Genomic DNA, 20,715 nt, shown 5'->3' with positions numbered 1-20,715 from the left:
CTATATTTTTTAAATTTAAATTTAGTGCCTACATAGAACTCAAAGGCATATTTCAAACAAGTACAAACAGAAAAACTTATTGTATTTGACAAATGATTTCCAAATCAGCTGGTTTAAGACCTGCAAATTTACTTAGCTCAGCTATTATGATACCAAACGTTATTTGACAATTTTTTTACACATCGTATTTGACGGGGTCGGTTTGGTCGATCCGTGTGACAAATGTCAAGGAAAGATACGGTGTGAAAGAAAAAGTAGAGGCAGAAGTGTAACAGGCCCCCTTTTCAAGTTCTTTACCACACCCCGACATCCGCAATACTAAGACCCGAAGAAAGGTAAATTGACGTTTTATCTGGCGGAATAGGGTAATACCCGCATGTGCAACGAAATAAAAAAAATGCACAAATAAACTACAGTCTGCAACCATATTTGCTCATTAAAATTGAAGAAAAGGTAATTTATTTTTACAAAATTGTGATTTCAACACGTGTAGAAATATTAATTTATTAAAAAAAACGCATTTGTTTCAATTTATTTTTGTTTTTGTGACGGAAAGTTTTGTTCTTTAGGATAAATACTGGGGACAAATACCTTAAAAATATAGAAATCACATATGTTGACAACGTCATTCATGGACTATTTATTATTCATTTGCATTAGTTGTCTTGTCTGAAAAATGCCACTAATACATTTTATTTATTGCAGCACTTTAGAAAAGTAAAAAAAATACGTATTTGTTTTGCAGTAGCGGAATTATTGTAAAGTTAGTTTTTGTTTACTCTGTTGTTAGAAACCAAGCAAACGTTCCAGTTTGCTAGATTTGCGCAAAATCATAATAATTTTGCGGTCAAGTGCCGCTGAAACTCACAAGGCTAAAGCAAAGCCGCATGGGAATGAGGAAGTCGCACAGACGCGCTGCTTGTCGCAAAGTGAATTTGTTTGATGTGCTTGACTCACCGCCGTGGCTGCTTCACAGCTGAGCAGTCGCCAGTCAGTTAGCTTATTTGTTGTGCACTAGCGCTACTTAGCGGACGAAAAGAAATATTTCAAACTGCTGAAATTAGCGATTGATGGCACATTATACTGTAAACCACACGAACTTAGTTTAAATCGGTATCTTATCAATTTCTAAAAGTTAAGGCAACATTTTTGGTAGTTTCTCCAAAGTCCAAATAACTGCTGAATAAATACCTCATTTGGATCTAGTCTAGATACCAAAAGACGTTAACAACTTTCACAATCACCCACTGGGCAAAACGCCTACCAGAGCGGGCTAGCTTGTACTTTTTTTGCGAAACAATGTTTTATTTACGTGAAAAAAATACAATAATATCCAACAAATCGGGTAAATTAAAGTTTACGAACAATTCGCGCCGTACGAAGATCTCCTTTTGATTTCCCTTCGAGGTAGGACGTCGAGAAATTGTTTTTTGTCTTGCAGGAGATTCAGCAAGGTGTCAATTTTCTCCTCATACCGCACACTGCTGCCCAACATCTCGTAACGCAAACTGCTGATGTCGTGTTTTATCTCTTGCAGTTCAGCTAAACAAGAAGTGAACCCAGTTATTTCTTACAGCGTTTCCCTTAAGGCAGTGGTTCCCAGCCTCATTTGACAAATTCTCCCCTTAACAATTCAGAACTTTTTAATTCGTCCCTAATAATACTACGTTACACAGTAGGTGCGAAAAATATAGATATTTAAAATTGGGTATAATATGTTCCACAGGTTTTATTCCCAGAGCCTAAATTTCCCAGAGTGTCTGTTTACAAACCACATGTACAAGTTAAAGTAAATCCCTCCACACAAGATTAAAAATTGTCCCTTGGGGGTATGCTACCGGTTTGGTAGGGTTATTTGGTTAGTCAGGTTTTGTAGCAAAAACTACATTAAAACTAATTATAAAACTTAGTTCCTAAACTGAAATTTACTGAAAATTTGATCCGGTAACCCTGTCTAACCTCTAATTTATTAATTCAGGTTTTTGCGCCAACTACCGGCATTAAGAAAAATGTTGCATTATACTAGGTCTTTACATGCCCCAAAATAACGTACATGTCTGAAATTATTATAAAGGTTGCAAAAATTACCCAAAATACTTGTGGATTTACACAAATGATACCAACCTTCAGTAATCTCCGCGTTTTTGCTTTTCTCAACCTGGGCACGAAGCACAAAGCGTTTAACAATTCGGCAAATCACAATCTGTAAGTAAAACAACGGTCAAACAAAATCCTTTAATAGCGACATAAAAAACAAGCAACCCAACGCACCTCGTACATCTTGTGTTTTTCTATTCCTTTTTGCTTGTGCCTGAACGAGAACCGCGTAGTAAATTCGTCCTGTAAGTATATGGGATTTATATTTAAGATCGTTTGTGCCAATATGGGCCTACCATCACTTAACAAGAGCACACCTTGTCATTCAAGATTGTCACCAGCTACGTTTTACCATTTGCTTGACCTATCTCACGCAATCAGTTAAAATCGTCAATTTTGGGTAACGTGAGCACTCTATTAATTTCAATGAATAATTATCACTGTCACAAAGTTCTTCAGCCTAGTAACTTAGTGTATTTTAACTGTTTTAATCACTTTTTTTTTATAGTCTTAGAAAGACCAGTCCTTTTTCATAAAGAAGGGTATGTGGACGTATGGTATAGGCCTACTTGTACATAAATATAGAAAATATCGCAAGGCTGCGTACGTTGTTGTGTGTGATGTGGTTGAGATCGAGCATCGGTTTGTTTCCAGAGTGAGATGCTGGGTCACACATTTCCATGTCACGCTTACGTTTCAAGGAATACTTTCTGTGAAAACGATTATACGAGTTAAAACGTTTGATGCTTAGCACATTTTCGGCCAACTCTTATAGACACATTTTCAGACAAGGCCAACAGACACGACATGTACTCTTTAGGCATGCTTGGCCACACAAGACCCACCAAGCGCTTTCGCAGCGAAAGAATTGAAAAAACAACAACATTGTAAGACGCAAACAAAAAAGGAAAAATAATAGTAAATGGCTACAGCTTAAACTTATGGGACACAGCGATTTCCAAATGTGCCCACATGTGCGTACAAAAAACAATGTCTCCGAACTTAGTCATGCAACAATCGATGGTGGAGATATCAACAGATTCAGGAAGTAACAAACTAAACTTGATTATTGTTTTATTTTTGTTGAAATTTAAAAGGTATGTGATAAAAGTTCCGGTCGTAATATGGTCTTGTACGCGATTATTTGAAAAATAACCTTTTGAGCTTTTCGGCTGATACCCAGAAGCTGTCAGTCAGTTTTAAATTAAACATTTTCTTTTTTTAAAGCATAGGTCCACACAGTACAGTTTTCAAAATAATATGACTGGCGACACAAAAACAGGTCAAAAAACTGTAAGGCGCAAAACACAACGTGAGCCACACACGGGCAGTCACAGGCATGTTGCCATCAGCCACACGTGCCGTAACCAAGCACTACCAATTGGCACAAAGTCACACACACACAATGTAAATAAATTTGTGTCAGTCCCAAAATTATGACATAGATAGACATACGCTGAGTAAATGCTATATTAGAGTTTAAACGAAAACACTAAAGTTGTATACATACCCAAGACTGTCAAATAGACAAGAGCAGGCACCTAAAAAGGCCTTGGGCGTTGGCAGCAAGTTGTACGGAACTGGTAAAGTATTTCCACGATCGAAGTAGGAAAGCATTAGTTCAGCTCGAGCAAATTTCCATTCTACGTCTGAATCGCCCTTCAAAATGACAACAATTATATCAGACCAGTGTTTTCAAACGTGTAGAAAGTGTGGGGAGATTGCAAAAAAAACAAAAAAACAAATAGTATTTGAAATATTGTATTTTTTGATGGGGGTTTTGTGTTTCTCTCATTAGTATCTTCGAATGGAGCGCCTGAATGCGTGATGCCCATAATAAGCTGCCAGTTTTTACTGCAAGCACGTTGGAGCAAATTTTCATTCTTGTATTTTGAAGTTGGGGACTTCAATTTAATAGCTCAACCAGTCTGATTACTCAGGGCTGTAACAATGAAAATTACAAGTGATCGAGACAGGATTAGATTGTGTGAGCACAAGGCAGTCGCGCTAATCACCCGGTAATCTTAGCTACATTCACATGAAACCTCGCACGTGATGAGGAGGGTCTGGAGTTTAATTGAAAATGTAACCGGAAGGGGGTGCAGTTCGGAAATAATTAGGTACACACTGCCTTATCCAGAATGCGACACTTAATTTGTTATGGTTTATCCTTAAGCCAATGTCATTTCCATCCGAAAATTAAATAATGACGTTTTCAGTAAAAAAAGTGTTACATGCATGAAGTAGTCATAGAAATTTTGCATGTTTTGCTGCCTGTTATGATTTGAGTTCTGTCATATTCGAGTTTATTAGCTTTTTGACTGCAGCTGACACATTTCAAGTCAAGTTCTTTAAGTCTTAAACATACTTCCATTGCATGATTGCTCTAGAATCTAAACAAATCACGATGGATTCTATATTCGTATTTTAAACGCATTTAGTTTGGTAGTTATGTCTTGAACTAATAAATAATTAAACTTAAAGTTGTCCCAGGAGTTAAAAAAAGTAAGTCATCCCAGGAGTTAAAATTTTCTTCCGTCGGAAGCAAAGGCACATGCGTTTGATAACCATTAATTTAGATCACTGTTAAAAAAATACATTGTAACTCACCTCAACTTCGGAATAGGAGCTGTTGATCATAGCAATCAGCATATTCAACATTACAACCACAGTGACAATGTTGTATGCGCCGTAAAGTTGATAGCCGACAATTCGCGTCAACTCATGGTCATAGTTAACTTCCACCACCCGGTAATCCACCAAACCAAACATTGACCAGAAAAGCGTGATAAAGGTCTCCTCGATTCTGTGTGACAGAAAAACTTGGGGTTGGTAAAATGATTTCAAGCGCTTGGTTCCCGTACAGACTTAAAACCCCTGACCATAATTCGTACAAGGAAGCGTTCTGGGTTTGAAGTCCGAAAAAAACGAAAATCTGGCAGAACTGTTAATACAGGAATTCACAGCACGAGGTTTGCTAATTTCCGGGAGGTGCCGCACTCAAATATTTTAAGTGCAGTCTGTGTAAAAAAATGTTAACTTGGCCGAATGGTCCGGCGCGCCTGACCCACATACAGACATAAAAAACCCTGATCGGGATTCGTCCCCGGGAGTGTCCTGGGTTCGAACCCCGTGAAAAAAAATAAAAAAAATGTTAACAGTTAGTGCTTTTAGAAGGTTTTGTAATAATAATGACAATAAAATCAAGCTAAAAACCCAAGTCTTTACGTTAAATTTGGCCCTAACCCTATCCCAGCCTGACTGTTAATTTAAACAAACTGTACTCTTTACGCCATCTATCGGTATTCAGCAAACCTTGTGTTCTGTGAGATCCTCTGTTAGCAAATCTACCTCAAAATCTTGGCAAACGGGTTAAACAAAATTGCCCACAAACATAAGAGTAAGTATTCGTTTTTTTATGTATTGGATTAGTTAAATTGTTTAGATGATACATTTCAACAAAAAACAAAGAAACGTAGACTAAACATCCTCTGTTGCCATAAATTCGAAATTCAGACTGCTATAGTAGACTTTATAACATACTAACTCAGTCAGGCTTATTCAAAAGTTGATGGGAAGATCGATTAGTATCAGATTTGTCGTACACTGTATTGGCCAGCCGCGTTGACCAATGGCCAGTACATTTAATTAACTTCAATTAATTACTTTATGATCGATTTGACCTCCAATCCATAATTCAAAGGACGTCAAGACTATTTTTAAAATATTCAAACTTTATTCTAGTTGCACGTTTGCACCAGGTCTTTTAGTTTTTCTTATCCTATGGTGAAACTCTTACGTGGTGAAGGATTTGTGTGTCTTGGCTCCTGGAACGTTGTAATTCGAATACAAGTTAAAAAGTCCCAACATAAATGAACCGAATATGATGAAAAAGATTCCACACCACTTAATAATGTCAGTTACCGTCCTAAAAAAATTAAAAACGATTAATTAACAACAAAAGTCAAAGTAGCAACAAGATTAGTTATATTTAGCGGCCTATAGATTTCAATGGTGGCAAATCAATGATAGCATAACGCCAACGAGCACTGGACTAAATGTGCCAGGGTTTTGAAATGCCACACCTGTGTACAGGAGTGGTGAGAATGCTAGTCAAACCAGTTTAATAAATTATAAATTGTTGCTTGCCAGATAAACGAGACAAACTAGTTGGTATTTCAAGCGCCGACCTCCTTAAAAGATTAGGAATCAACAAAATAAACATAACTTAGTACACAAAAATAAAGCACCCTTTAACGATAATTCTCTTTGTTTCACGATGCTAAAGTTCCCCTGGTGTTTTCTTTAAATGTGTTTCTATATGTCAATCACTGTACGTATGTTCTTTGATTATGTATGTTCGTTTATGAATTGTATTTAAATAAGGAACTAACATATGTCAATATTGGTAGCCAAGGGATAGTTAAAAAGTGATTAACTTTTATTTTAGGCTTGTACAAATGCTCTATTCTACAAACAGATCAAAAAACTAAACACACGCAAAAAACGTAGTGGATTCGGTTTTCAAGCATCTAATGTGACAGCTTCCAGGTTTGATGATGGTTTCCTATCGCTCTTTAAACAAGCAAACCGGCCCGAGGATTCTTAAAAGCACTCACCGGGCCAAGGATATCTGAAGTGGGCCGAATTTCTCGTTGACCTCGAGTATGTAGCAGATACGCGAAAAGCTGAGAACCATGCCGTAAGAATAAAGAGCTTCGGCGATCAACTGAGGATCACTGGAGTGCCAGTGGGATCGATCTACACCAGGAAATAAAAAGAAAATCCAATCGATATCGTCATCAGCTTTTCGGGGTATTAGAAAATGCTCTAATAAGGTGTCCAACGTCACGCAATAACAAAGCCATGTTATTTTTTGGAATGCTATATACAAAGGGTCATCAAACTTTTCGCACAGCGGCCCGGATAACATTAGGAATGACACACGAGGGCCACATGGATTACAATCCAGGCCCTATTTTTTGCCATTTTAGTTTTCACCGCATTCGATACATTTGTAAAAACCACATTTTTTTATATCCGTAGGAGAGTTATTCAAAGTTGTTTTTAACATTAATTTAAGGGCCAAAAATTTTGGTGTGCATCAACTTCGTTTTGTGCTTATTTGTGACCTAAGTCAGTTTCGTCTTAATCTTTACACATTAAATTTGGAAATTTGTTGTGTGTGTGTGTTTTGGCTGGCAAATCGTGCTGCCAACCATAAAATGTTGCTACGTCGATTTATGAGCTTAAAAATTTTTGGACACCGCTAGTTTAATTCACCATTTAGTTTCGTGCTACAGTTCCCACTCACACACGCAGAAGCATTTTATTGGAACTGTCACCCCTAAACTGCCTCTTTGCGTCACGGCCACCAAGGGGGGTCACTTTAAAAAAACCCGTTTTTAAATAGCTTCAAAACTAATTATTATTCGAAAAAATTGATCGCTTGCCGAAATGTTACGCATGGAAAAGATACACGCAAAAGGAAATAGTACGAATAAACGACGTGACATTCAAATTTAAATTGGGGGCCATTTATAAATTGAAATAAATTCCTATTGGAGATTGTGGCATACATATTGCAGTAAACAACTAAATCGGCCTTATTTCTTACATGCAAAAGTACCTAAAGCCGTCAAACGACTACTTATTTTGCCGAACATGTGCACAATTTTTTTAACAAAAATATGTAATATTCATATCCATTAGTTATAACATAGCCAAATGGGCCGTGTGTGATCAAACCATCGTTTGCTTCTTTGTGCCGCTGCATCAATTATTTACCGTGCCTATTAGGTGTTTCTACAAATAGCACCTGGAAATTACCTTTACGGGTAAATGCATAGTATCCGGCCCATGCAGGTATTTCTTCGGCAACGACCTTTCCATGTAAAGTGGCATTGCCCGATCTCATATCGTATTCCACACTTGTAGCATTGTCCTTGAAATTCTCGAACCACCAAGATTGCCCGATTGCCGCCTGGATGTATTTTGAACAAAAATAATTCGGACAGCTGTTTGCTAAAATAAACTACAATATCAAACACTTATGCAAAAATTCTTGCAAGTTTTTTATAATTGATGTTGTTATAACTTAGTTAACAGACATTCAATACCGGTTTACTTTGCTGGATGTACTAAATCATGTATTCACCACACCTTATCAGGGTTTTGTGTGTTTGGGTAACCCACAACTGATATGGACAGGATAAATTGGCTTCTGCCTAAAGTTCTACTCAGTGGGAAAAAACTCATGCAGGCATGCAGGCAACATGCAAACCTTTGCGAATTGTTATTCAAAAAATACATGAGGAAAATTAAAGGTAAGATTGGAGTTACCCGACGTCCTGACCTAACGTATAGTCAGACTTGGACAACTAGATTTTTTTTCGTTTTTTTCAAATTAGATTAGAATTAAAATTAGAGCATTCCAGTTTTTACAAATTAGATTAGAATTAGAATTACCACTTTCTCAAAAAACAGAAATTAAACTAGAATTCGCACTAGAATTAGATTTAAAACCAACCATACTGTGGTACATCTCAAATTTAAACTCCACATGCCTAAAAATGCTGTTGGACAAACTAGCGTTTTGGGGAAAATTGTGAATTAGATTAGAATTAGAATTAGAGCTTACTAGGTATGTCTAAATTAGATTGGAATTAGAATTACCATCATTTTCCTCTAATTTGACGAATTAGACAACTAGAATTATCTAGTTGTCCAAGTCTGCGTATAGTAGTTACAGAACTTGTAATTTTACATTGAACTGTTATCTGTCCGGTTTCTGATAAACGATTCTGCCTACGTTAATGCGAAACGACTGATCAGCATGAATTGAAAGGTAATACGATGAACGAAACCGAATGGCCCCAAAACATTGTCCATCAGTTCAACAGTTTGATGTCGCCAAAGGTATTTATTAACACCGTCAGGAATTTTGCTGACGCGGATATGGCAACCCCGGATCTGGTGAAATCTTGAAAAAATCTGTTTTGTACCTTGCGGTATCCGATAGCCCGACAGCAAAACGACGTGATGAGAATAAGTAACATGAAAAAGTCGACAATATTCCACAGTTTAAAGATGTATTCGCGGGGTCCCTGCTGCCACAACTCCTTGATTTCATTCCAAAGTAGACCTGCGTCAATATGCAACAATCTTTATTTCACAAAAAAAGGATTTCTCCTTAAAGTAAGACAACATACCACATATGTAAATCAGGATGAGCATTTCACACCAGTTAAATGTCGTGTCTCGACCGACTGGACTGTGCTCGTGGGCAAAGTATGATAACATCCCAGCGTCGCGGCCTCCTTCCATTCTACGTTCAAAGTGCATAATAAATAAGTTGTTGCTGCCAGACATAATGTATAAACGAGTATTGCTCTTACAGGAGTTTTATTATCAACAACCGACGTTTCGCCGACCCGTATACGATACAAATTCACCAGGATGCTGGTATACATAGACACATTTTTTGCGTTAAGGGCTTCGAAATGTCGGCTGTTTACGAAAAAATGCTGGAGAAGCGACACCCGTTTATAGAAATTGGATAATGTTGTGCACAACAGGTATGTAAGTCTGCTTTTAAACAGGGAACATGTTAAAATACAGTTTACATACCGGTCTAGACAGTTCACCATCAGAAGCAACACAAACTGTGCGTAAGCTATCCCTTGCATTGCGAATTTGCATATGGGTGACTGAAGTAGTTTCCCCACCTGCGAAATGTGCATATGAGCGAGTCGTTTCTTATGATTTTATTTAATCTCTTGCTTTAAAAGAACTGCAGCAAAACCAGTTTATTTCACTTAAAATTATTTTAGTGCACAATAAACCTCGGTTAGTCCGGACCCGTTTGGACCACCGGATTTGGCGATGTCGATTAGTTTACCAAATAGTATTACCACATTAAAAATCATTTAATCACTTTAAGTTTTGTCCGAATTTGGGCGAAGATCCGGATTAACCGAGGTTTAATGCATTTTAAAATTCAACCATGTCAACTATGAAAATCGTACATATGTGTTTTTACCCACGTAAGGTGGTACCGAGCTGTAATTATTATAAATAATAATAGATTGCGAGCCACACCTTTATATAACACGAGTTGTTTTTATTTTATTGCGTATCAATCACGCATATAATGAGTTCTACAAGTAATTTTAGTCGCATTGCCAGGTTGCCGAAAATAGCACCCGACGTATTGATCTGCTCAGTAATTTAAATCAACCACTGCACAAAAATAGACATTGTAAATGCTAACTAATTCGCGGGTTGCACAACCTTCATTTTTGGGCCGCAAGTTGCACACACTGAAGTAAAGTGTTACCTCAATTTTTAAAACGTTAAGCCAAATGCAGCGTGTATTTTGATCAAGAAGTATCTTGAAATGCAAGATAACGCGGGTGTAAGAATGACAGAAGTGATCTTTAATTAAACACTTTTCGACAACCAACACTACAAGTAAAATAACCCCAATCGACTGGTTTTACCAACGTCCCACCCCCAGTTGTGTTATCCACAATGCGCCAACCTCACTTTCTTGTAAGCGCCAGTCACATAACGCCTTGTAATGACAGATGTAGCTGCAGTGCGTTTAGCTCCCATCCACCAAGTGTATACCTTCCACTTTAAAGCGCTCCATAACGTTTTAACGTTCCGCAGCTATTTCTTGGTTCAGTGATTGTTTTAGTGATATTGTGTCGCTATATTTTCGTTCACCAAGCGAAATAAACTCAACTCAACATAACCCAGTATATAAGTAAGCAGACCAAAACTTGCCTTACTACAGGGGGCGATGAGATAAACGATGGATAGAAGAGGCATGAAAAGGCTTGTGGCGAGTGCAAGCAAAACCTTGTAGATAATCGAAAGTTGACGGAGCCAATTCAAATCCCGATTCCAAATTCCGATCAACTTTTGTTGGCAGTTTGGATGTGCCACAAACTAAAAATGAAAAAATATTTTCGGAAACACTGAAATATCTTCTTAGTCTTCAATTTCGTAAAAAGTTGTGAAACTCCGATTCTTATTTATTTCAAAAGTTGTCTAGTTCTTATCATTTACTTGTTGTGGTTTGCTGCTGTATAAAAATTATAGGAAAGGATTCTTTACCTTTTTCACGCGATATTTTATTGCCAACTTGAGCTGGCGAAGTTTTGGATTTGATTCCGTGTCTCCAGTGCAATCCCGAAAACTGTGACAAAATATTTAAGTATTGATTATATAATTATTATTTAAGATGACAAAAGAATCGATAAAGATACAAATATTTGGAAGCAGATATGACATGAACATTGCTCAAATTCGTTTTTGTCTCATAAACGTAAAACGATAACTTTTTCTTTACATTTTTTTCCAACAAGCAATTAATTCATCCCTGTAGATTTGTTTTGTATTTCGGGTTTCATACCTAAAACGTTACACGAAATACTATATCCTGGAATACTATAATTGGCTGTTCCGGGATTTTTCCTCTAAAAACAGTAAGGCGCATGGCTTAAAATAACACCAGCTTATTAGTACAGATGTCAAGAATTATTTTGCGATATGTGGACCTAGTGCAGCAGGTTATATTTTGCTGACCGGTCATTAAAATTAACGAATGATTCGTGCGAAGAAATGTAATGAACTTCATTAGCCATCCAGTAGATGGAATTGGTTGGCACACGGTCAATAAGACTTCAATTATACGCTTATTTGTTGAATTTAACCCATGCAATGTTTGGTTGGCCCTGTGACCCTTGACCTAATCAAAGCGTTTCAAACAGGGGTGGGCAACCTTTGTTACTGTATAGGGCCAATTATAAATGTGAAAATTGGATCGAGGGCCGCACATGTGCATCACACAAAGTGATTTTGCTTTGTTTCTTAACAAATATGCTTAACTCCAAGTATAATTCGTATTTGATTCTAGCCACATTTTGCCAGATCGCAGAAAACTAACATCAGACGCATTAATCAGCTCAAAAATATGTAATAATTGGACCCGTTTGCCAGTACTTTTGAAATTCAAGCGTCTCTGCGGGCCGCACAAGCTTTAATGAAGGGCCGCATGCGGCCCGCGGGCCGCAGGTTGCCCACCCCTGGTTTAAAAGATGCAAACCGGCTTTCATGCTTCACTGTAAATTTGGATATTGCTTTAAACCAGGGGTCACCAACCTTTTTTGACTCAAGATCGACTATTGAAGTAGGCGGGATCGACAATTTTAATACAAATTAGCTATATAATGCAATATTCTGTGTTTACCGAAGGATAACTTGCATGTGTTTAAGCCCTGTTTTACGTTGTTATGGTGGTTTGGGTATGTTTTTTTTCAAATTAATTTCGTTGAGGCCAAAACAATTTCTACTGCAACTATTACTTTTGTGACATTACAAAGCGCCTGCTGAGTATTTAAGGTTTAAACATATCAACATATCTATATTTTTTCAAATAAAGGGATTAATACGACACCTGAATGCGTTTCTATCCCGCCTGTCCGGCTGGTGACGACGGTTTGCCAATCTTTGATTTTCGGCTACAACCGACGAGCAGTTTCCGTTGAGTATTGCATCCACCTCATGCGTGTCTCGACATAAATCGAGAAGTTTCTCTACGAAGTCGTCGCATTGGGTGGCAAGTTTTATGTAATCGTTCTGATGAGACAAGAAATAGCTTTAAATGTACTTTGTGGCTATTTTAAAAATCATATGTTTTTAGCTAACTTGACTCGCTGCAATTTACATGCATTGAAAAATTACCCATAAAACTGTATATTCCATAGCCATGAAACGTTTTTACGCGTCATTGAAACTAAATGCAAGTACAAGAAAATGTAGAAAAAATACTAACGAAAAGAACAATTTAGCAGCAAAGTTCGTATTTTCGGTTTCCAAAGCAAATAACTCTTGCTTTTAGTATGGTGATTAAAACAGAAGTCGTTATTGGAAGCAAGGTGGGTATTAGGGTTTTTATCATGTTTACCATCTTAACTTATTTAGCATTTGGCCTTGAGAAGTATGTCAAAGCACTTTGTGTACGCGTACTAGAATTGTAAGTCGGACAGAGGTTTTCGGACAGGCCTGACTTTACACACCACATCGTATGTGCTGCAATTCCACTACCTTTCGGATATAATTCGGACTTTACAAAAATCGGGTTCGGGTCCCAATTTTGGACCAGCATATAATTCTGACACAGGCATTAACGGATTACCTTAAATTCCTTTTCAACGTTAGCCAGGTTAGAAAGAGTGTGACTGAGTTTTAGTGCATGGAGAACTGGGTCGGGAAAGGCAAGAGCAAGGTAGGCGGGACTGGCGAGTCCTTTGTATGCGTTCAATCGTGATAAGCAGTGGTTCAGCGAATCATGACTCTGCCTAAAAGAATAAGGCAAGCATATCTCATAAAAAGCATGTTCAAATATACCTTTAGTACTTAAATTTACTTTTTAGTATTTGAGTGTGTGTTAACTTGAGTGTTAAAATATTTATTGTTCCGAATACAGTCCATACATGCAAGCTCAAAAGACATGAATTTAAAATCGTTCGATAACAATAAAACGTTAACCTATACCCCATTTTTTAATCTATAAACCTTATTGAACTCAATAAACCTAACAAAAATGGATAAAAAAATCCTTAACTGTCTCATAAGAAAACGTTGGATTTTATATTTCAATTTACCTCTAACCAAAATGACCAAACTTTTTGGAAAAAAATTGTTGAATTATGCATTTTAGTTAGTTGTCCTTCATTGTAATACGGTGTTTCGGCTCGTTGCCCACTTTTTGGATTGTTTGATTGTTGTCCAAAAAAATCACATTTAATTTAATTTTAGGTTGATGCCATACAGACCTGTAAGTGCATTCGCGACACTGACACCGATAGTGGTGGGGGTGTTCGATGCGCGCGCCTCTGCGCAGCAGGTCGTGTACGATATCGAATTCCTGACACTGAGCTGCGAGGATGATTGGGGTAATGTCTGGAGAAAAGCGAGTTCCATCGTCGTCGTAAGCGTAAAAGTCTGTATCTGGGTCCTGTGTAATTGAATGTAATAAAGTTACATTGACCAGTAAGTGTATAGTTGTGTGGACTTCGTGTTTTTGAAACAGGCAACATAGTCATGAATGTGAGACCACATTAATCAGGGAAGAAATCAAAGGCTTCCACCTTCCAGACGTGTTTAATATGGCGCGTAACTAATGTTCCCTTAAACGCAAAATAACATGGGTCTACACTTTCCATTTTTGCTCATGTTGGTGTATTACAGGTTTGGTGAAACGCTTTGCATTATCAGTAAATCTATTGTCCCTTTATATTTTTTTCACAGTGATTAGTTGCCCTAAAAATCTAAACTTATAGAATCTAAACTACAGATATAAAATAGACAAAACTCGGATGCACAATACCTAACTGAAAAACACTTGGATTGTAATTTAAAAATGGAGACTTTAAAGGGAAACTAAACAAATTATTAACTTGGTAATCAAAAGAAACACCTGCGAAGAAGCGAAAATCCTTGGACACTAATGCTTTTGCTTGTATATTTTGGGTGCTTAAACATTTAGATATGAGTTGTAAACGATATGTGGACAGAAAAACAAGTTATTCCGAAGTTCCATGTCAATCAAGCAAAATATCAAGAGATTTTAATTGGCAAAGTGTTGTTTTATAGGTGCACATATTCCATACAGTACTGCCCTAACTATAATATGCCCTTAATTCTACCTAATAAAAAAAAAGTGCTTGCTTTGTTTCGTTAAAAAAAAATCGATACGTAATTAATACACTTTCTCCTGTGCACAGTAACGACTTTTTTACATCACATTAGTAGAGAGCTTAAGAATTTTCATTTACCTCCGAAACATTGAACATTCGTTGTTCGCATGGACTTCGCGTTAAACGATCGTGAACAGCAAAGGAAGGATGATTGAGAATGATTTCTACAATTCGAAGGTAACCCCGACTAATTGCAAGAAGAAGGGCATCTCCTATTCTTGACATGGTCGGTTGTTTGATGAGGATCTCAACGACCTAATTGAAACATCGACCGGCATTACAGAAAGAAGATCGAAATTAAATATGAAGAGACCTTGATCGTCTGCTGTATAGGAAATAAATTCGTAATTAAATGAATTTAATTGATTTCAAAGAGTGTAGCATCTACAAATAACCGGTTATAATTTACAATATATCCAAGAATTGTGTCTATGAAATGCTTGAAATTCGTATGTTTGACATGTATGCATTACCCATTTTGTAAAACTTTAAAGGTCGAAACAAAACACGGTCCAGTATTCTTTTCGGCACCGAGCTATGCGAAGGCCCAATTTTCAGGCCCGAATCCACCAATTCGTGAATAGTTAGATAAATTGCGGCCCAAATGTGGCCCATTCCTGAAAAACCTACGTAATGGTTTGACAACAGCATACAAAAACAAGTCATATGTGGCCAGTTAACTTACTATATGTACAGAAAGAAATAGGGTGTAGAATCTATATAACAAAATGTATATGCGATGTCGAAATGGCCTTTTGGGATAATACGTAATTTAAATGCGAAATTCAAGGTGGTAACCGGAATCAAGCGATAAATAATTGAAATCGAAAGGTCCGGTAACAGAAAACACTAATGCATTTTGCAGTACAGAGCAACCTTCGGAACAACCCCATCCTAATCCATAGCCTAAATTTATTCGTGAAGAAAAGGAATCGAGTCAATTTCAGGCCTCGATGACTTTGCCACGCGGTCTTCAGGGAAATAATACGAGTTCAAATCGAAATTTGAACTCAATACCATCAGTGTATACAGCCACATATAGGGAGAAACGACATAACCTCGTCTTGTTATTTCGCGTTGCCAGTTGGTGCAAGATAGATTGGTAAACCGCGAAGCTTGTATGATTTGTATAGGATGACCACGTTATGAGCTTAATATCAAAGATAAATCCGCCGCCACTGTGACTGCAGTAGGAACGTCAAGTCAATATTATCAGATACTATATCCGTTGAGCAATTAGGACGTCTATATACATCCTGCATAGAATAACACCCCATAGGCATGTTCACCAACACGACAAACTTAGAAAAAATATACACATGTACACACACCAACCAAACTTTTTACTTTTTTTACAGAATGATACGACCTTGGAAAGCCTTTATACTTTTGCACTATTTAAAAATTTTAAGAGCGAAGATTTAAAGTGTTTTTTTGTATCATTGACAACAGCATACAAAAACAAGTCTTATGTGGCCAGTTAGCTTATTACGTGTACACATAATTAGGGTGAAGCCACAGTTTATGCACTGTAAAATATTTTTTTATACAATGGCACAGATTAGAAAACTCTTTATACTATCAAGACCGAAGATATAAAGTGTTCTTTTTTGTATCGTTTTATAACCCTTCGGATGTTTTTTTGTATGTAGCAAGAAAATTAAAGCGATAAAATTAAGAAAAAAGCAAAAACTTTTGGACCATAGCTGAACAGAAAGGCAAGACAAGACAGCTTAAAAACCTTTTAGCTCCAAAAAATCAATTAGGCGCTTACCAAATTTAATAGAGGGAAAAGTAACAGGTGGTAACACAAAACCTGAAGGCGCAACAGCCCACAAATTCAGTTAGGACTGGTCATAAAATAATAATGAGCACATTTAAACTGTTGCCAACCAAAAACTTTAAACTAAGAAAATCTCTTCAAAGTGGTTTACAATTTATTTGACGCAACAAAAAGAGTTTAAGCGACCTCGTTATCGATTTTGATGTTCGTTAGAAAGGCTAGTGAAGCGTTAGAAAGGCTAATTACTTGTTGTTTAACCAACATGCGTGTTGTTTTAACTAACATGCAGTTTTTAAAGCATTACATTATAAAGTTTTAATTTCTCTTAAAAAGCATGCAAAATTGGTGCCGTCTTCTGTACGGCCATGAAGTCTTACTTAAACTTAGCACTATAACTATACATACAATTTACCGATTTTTATTGCAACGAAAATTTGAGTTTAGTAGGTAAGACGCGATTTTAAGGGACATCTTTAACCAGTGCCGGATTAAGGGTCTGCTGGCCTGTAGGCACATTTTATAAGTGGCCCGAAAATCAGGGTTGTCAACTAAAAAAATAGAATTATCAGTGTTGCCAAATCATTCTAGATTCTACTGATTTTAAAGTGGCCTGGATTTTTGACTGGCCTGTAGGCACTAGCCTACTTTGCCTAATGGTTAATCCAGCACTGTCTTTAACGTCTAAGAACAAAAATTAGATGGACCTGTATATCAGTTTCAAAGGTAAACAGTTTTTGAGTGTTACATCCCACTCTATAGCCGCCTTACGTAATAGGAAAGTAAAAAGGTTGTTGCCAGAATCAACGATTCACTACAGCGCCTGAGTTTTGTTTTGTCAAGAAAACAGCACATAGGTTACCCTGAACCAGTGGTTCCCTACCGGGGGAAATTCCTTTCAAGGGAATTTACTTTAATTTGTAAATGTGGCTTGTAAATAGACACTTCATCTCTGGGAATATGACTTATAAAGTTGATAAACGACCCAATTTAAAATTATCCTTGTAAGGTTAAGCATCTACTATGTAGTCTATTGGGGAGGATTGAAATTGTTTTGAATTGTCAAGAAAGGAATTATTCGACAAGGACTTGCTGATTCAAAAAGCACAAACCTCCAAATGTTCATTTCCGCACGCAAGCTGCAGCGCGTTCTGTCCCATGTAATCCACACAGTTCACATTCAAAGTTTTCGATTCTTCCACCATCTTACGTACAGTAGGGATGTCCCCATATTCCGCTGCCTCCAAGTAATTGAGCTCCTCATTGGTTGGTTTAAAAGTTGACCCAAAAATTGATGAACCGCGATTTCCACGCCCGCCGGATCTTCGACCTGTGGAGCAACAACAGATGAGGAATTTAGATGTGATTTAGTATAGTAGTTTATTAGAAGAGTATTATAGCTTAGTTTACCAGTTATAGTACGGTGGTTCCTTAAAGCTAGCACAATACCAAACTAATTTTTTATTCGGTAACACACTTTTCCAGGCCAACAACACAAAACGTTAACTTAAGTTGAAACTTTGTAATGATTGGTGAGATTTCTTTTCGATGACATTTTATGATAATCTTGCATTTTTTTTTTCATGAAGTTCCCAAAACCAGAAAATATTTGCAATTGAAAACAGCAAACTTTTCGCGGCACACTTTGAAATCTCTCGCAGTACAAGGTTTGAGAATTATTGAGATGGTTAATCGAGGCTAAAGATAACTGCATGTAGTTTGGGTGACGTGGCCAAGGTTTTATTATTGCGAAGGCAAGTCAGATCGGCGTAAACTAGTTATCCATGACCTTGCCCTTAATCTAAAGCAGTGACCTTCAAACTATTTTAAAGACTTGCTGTCTGCATGGATTTTCGCCAATAAATGCGAAAAAAGGTTTTCAGGTTTACAAACACAGCGCTTCATTAGGAAAAAAATCAACTACGAATTTAAACTTCATCCGACAAGTGAAATCTGGTTTCTATGTCTTCTCTACGTTTTCTCAATCTTGCGCTAATCAATTTTATTCAAAGCAATGTAATAATCACTTCGTCCAAACAAATTTGAAAAAGTTTACCTAAGGGTAGGCGGTCTTTAACCCACGTATGAAAATAATCTTTAAGTCATTTACGAAGATATCCGGACATCAGTGTGTCTATCTTAAATATGTTTTACCACGAACGTTTTTTTTTTAAATAGTAATTTTTTAGTTAAAAAAAAGCGTACGAGCAAATACAAAAAAAAACGCCCAAAACATGTAAACCACTTCCACACACAAACAAATTCTGCCTACAATCGATAAAATAAATATAAAAACTCGCTACTAAATCACTTACGCGAGGCATTGCTGTTCATTTTGTCGACATTCACAGAAATACTAAGTTGCTAGCAGCGTTCATTCACAGACAACTCAATATGCGAAGAACTCGTTTCTCCGACCCTTCCAGTTAATTTTCATTGGTGGGTGGCCAATCGTTTTCACGGCACGAGCTTCATGCCTTATTCATGAGATAAAACAATTGCAACAAAGGTGTGATATGAGAATGGCAGACGGAATGACAGTTCTACCATTGACCAAATGCCCTGCTCGACCGCTGCGTGAAATAGCCACTGACAACCGACCAGCTAAAACAATGCAACTCAGATGTCAAAATTATCGTAATATTGCGAAGGCCGCGCTTGGCCTCTCGTTTTTTCTTTCTTTCTTATTAATTGTGTTATTTGTTGGCACCTGCTACTTATCGAAGTAGATTTTAACGACTGAAATACAGATTCACTTATTTAACTGTAATAAGAAACCGACTATAGCCACTGTATTTGCCACAAACATGCCGTTTCGAAAACGTTTTTGTCATTTTTAAATGCAAAATAAGTAGCCAAAACGTCTTGTTTTACGAAGAAATACTGGCTTATCTTGTAAATTTTGGTCAAACTTTACAAAGTGTGCATATTTGCCTGTTTAGTAACCACACAAACCACAATTAAATACATCATACTTGCACATCAACCTAAACCCTTCCCTGACCGACTAAACTGAGCAAAGACATATAGGTATTCAAGAACCCAATTTGGCTCGGTTACATTAACAAATGTAGCCAATATCTAGATTGCGACAAACAAATAGATTTCAATTCCCAGTTGGAATCAGTTAGAGATAGCATTTTTGTGTTGAGGCTTAACTTGTCGCAGAGTAAAGTTGCAACCATGAACATAACACGCAAACGTTTAAGTTTAATTTTTTCTCCAATATAATTTCCCATGTTACTAAAAATACTTAGCGACAATCAACGTAAAATAGCCTACATACCTATACGTAACTCATTATTAAAAAACTAATTAATAGTAAACAATGCAAAATTAAAAAACAAAGCACTGACAATACTGACCAATTTTGTGATAAATATCCTTCTTAAAAACTCAATTTTGGCGTGCAGTCATTATTCGTCAATCTTTTTATCAGAGAATTAAACCCCCAAAACATAAAGGCAACTACTATAAGTCCGTAGGGATTAACTATTCACATCAGTTAATACCTGATACTGTCGATTTCCGAAACTTTTGTCTGTTGTTGTAGGCAAGAGAACGGTTACTCCAAGCGGCAGCCATGACTGCTTGTGAACTGCGGCGATAAACGACTCTATACAGAGTAAATGTGGCGCGTGCCTTGCTTATAACCGGTCAATCGATGCGACGTTCAGCTTAGGTAAGGTTCTTCCTTCGAGAGCATCGCGCAGTTTGTAAAACACGCCATGATTGTTTTGTGTAATCAAGCATGCAATTGTAAATAAATCTCTGATTACCTATCTAATCCAGCATTAAAATAGCTAGGAATTTTTTCTCTCTAAAATGTGGTAAACACTATAGCATAAAATTGATAAAAGATTTTCCTAAAAACATGTTTTGTCTTAATGTTTACACTAAACAAATTGTAGATGGCATACATGGTGAGAATTTTTCCCCAAAACACGAACTGTTATGTCGGCCATGTAATGTGCGATCGATTTTGCAAATTGAAATAAAACACTATTTCAATCTCCGAAAAAGGGGATTTCAGTACCTCTTTAGTTTAAGGTTTAAAACCTGTTACTT

The 20,715-nt window shown here is 37.0% G+C and overlaps 1 protein-coding gene across 2 annotated transcripts; it reads right to left on the bottom strand.

Annotated features, from left to right (window-relative positions):
- Nucleotides 1-1,293: 1,293 nt before the first annotated feature.
- LOC145238672 (short transient receptor potential channel 7-like) lies at nt 1,294-20,364 on the bottom strand. 2 transcript variants are annotated; one of them, XM_080101910.1, is made up of 20 exons: nt 20,160-20,364; nt 17,760-17,977; nt 14,946-15,122; nt 13,944-14,125; nt 13,304-13,466; nt 12,563-12,744; nt 11,221-11,302; nt 10,888-11,052; nt 9,727-9,824; nt 9,309-9,424; nt 9,102-9,241; nt 7,927-8,080; nt 6,717-6,858; nt 5,897-6,025; nt 4,708-4,903; nt 3,608-3,756; nt 2,705-2,807; nt 2,272-2,340; nt 2,125-2,203; nt 1,294-1,542 (listed from the first exon to the last, which is right to left on the bottom strand). In XM_080101910.1, exons 1-20 carry the CDS (start codon nt 20,230-20,232, stop codon nt 1,358-1,360), a joined length of 2,802 nt encoding a protein of 933 aa, XP_079958036.1. In that variant the 5' UTR covers nt 20,233-20,364; the 3' UTR covers nt 1,294-1,357. The 2 variants fall into 2 exon arrangements, with proteins under 2 accessions (XP_079958036.1, XP_079958037.1); XM_080101911.1 differs by lacking the exon at nt 20,160-20,364 and adding an exon at nt 18,963-19,221.
- Nucleotides 20,365-20,715: the final 351 nt, after the last annotated feature.

This window comes from Phallusia mammillata, chromosome 7 (genome assembly GCF_965637545.1).
Source record: "Phallusia mammillata chromosome 7, kaPhaMamm4.hap1.1, whole genome shotgun sequence".
NCBI lineage: Eukaryota > Metazoa > Chordata > Ascidiacea > Phlebobranchia > Ascidiidae > Phallusia > Phallusia mammillata.
This window is presented reverse-complemented; position numbering and strand designations above follow the sequence as displayed.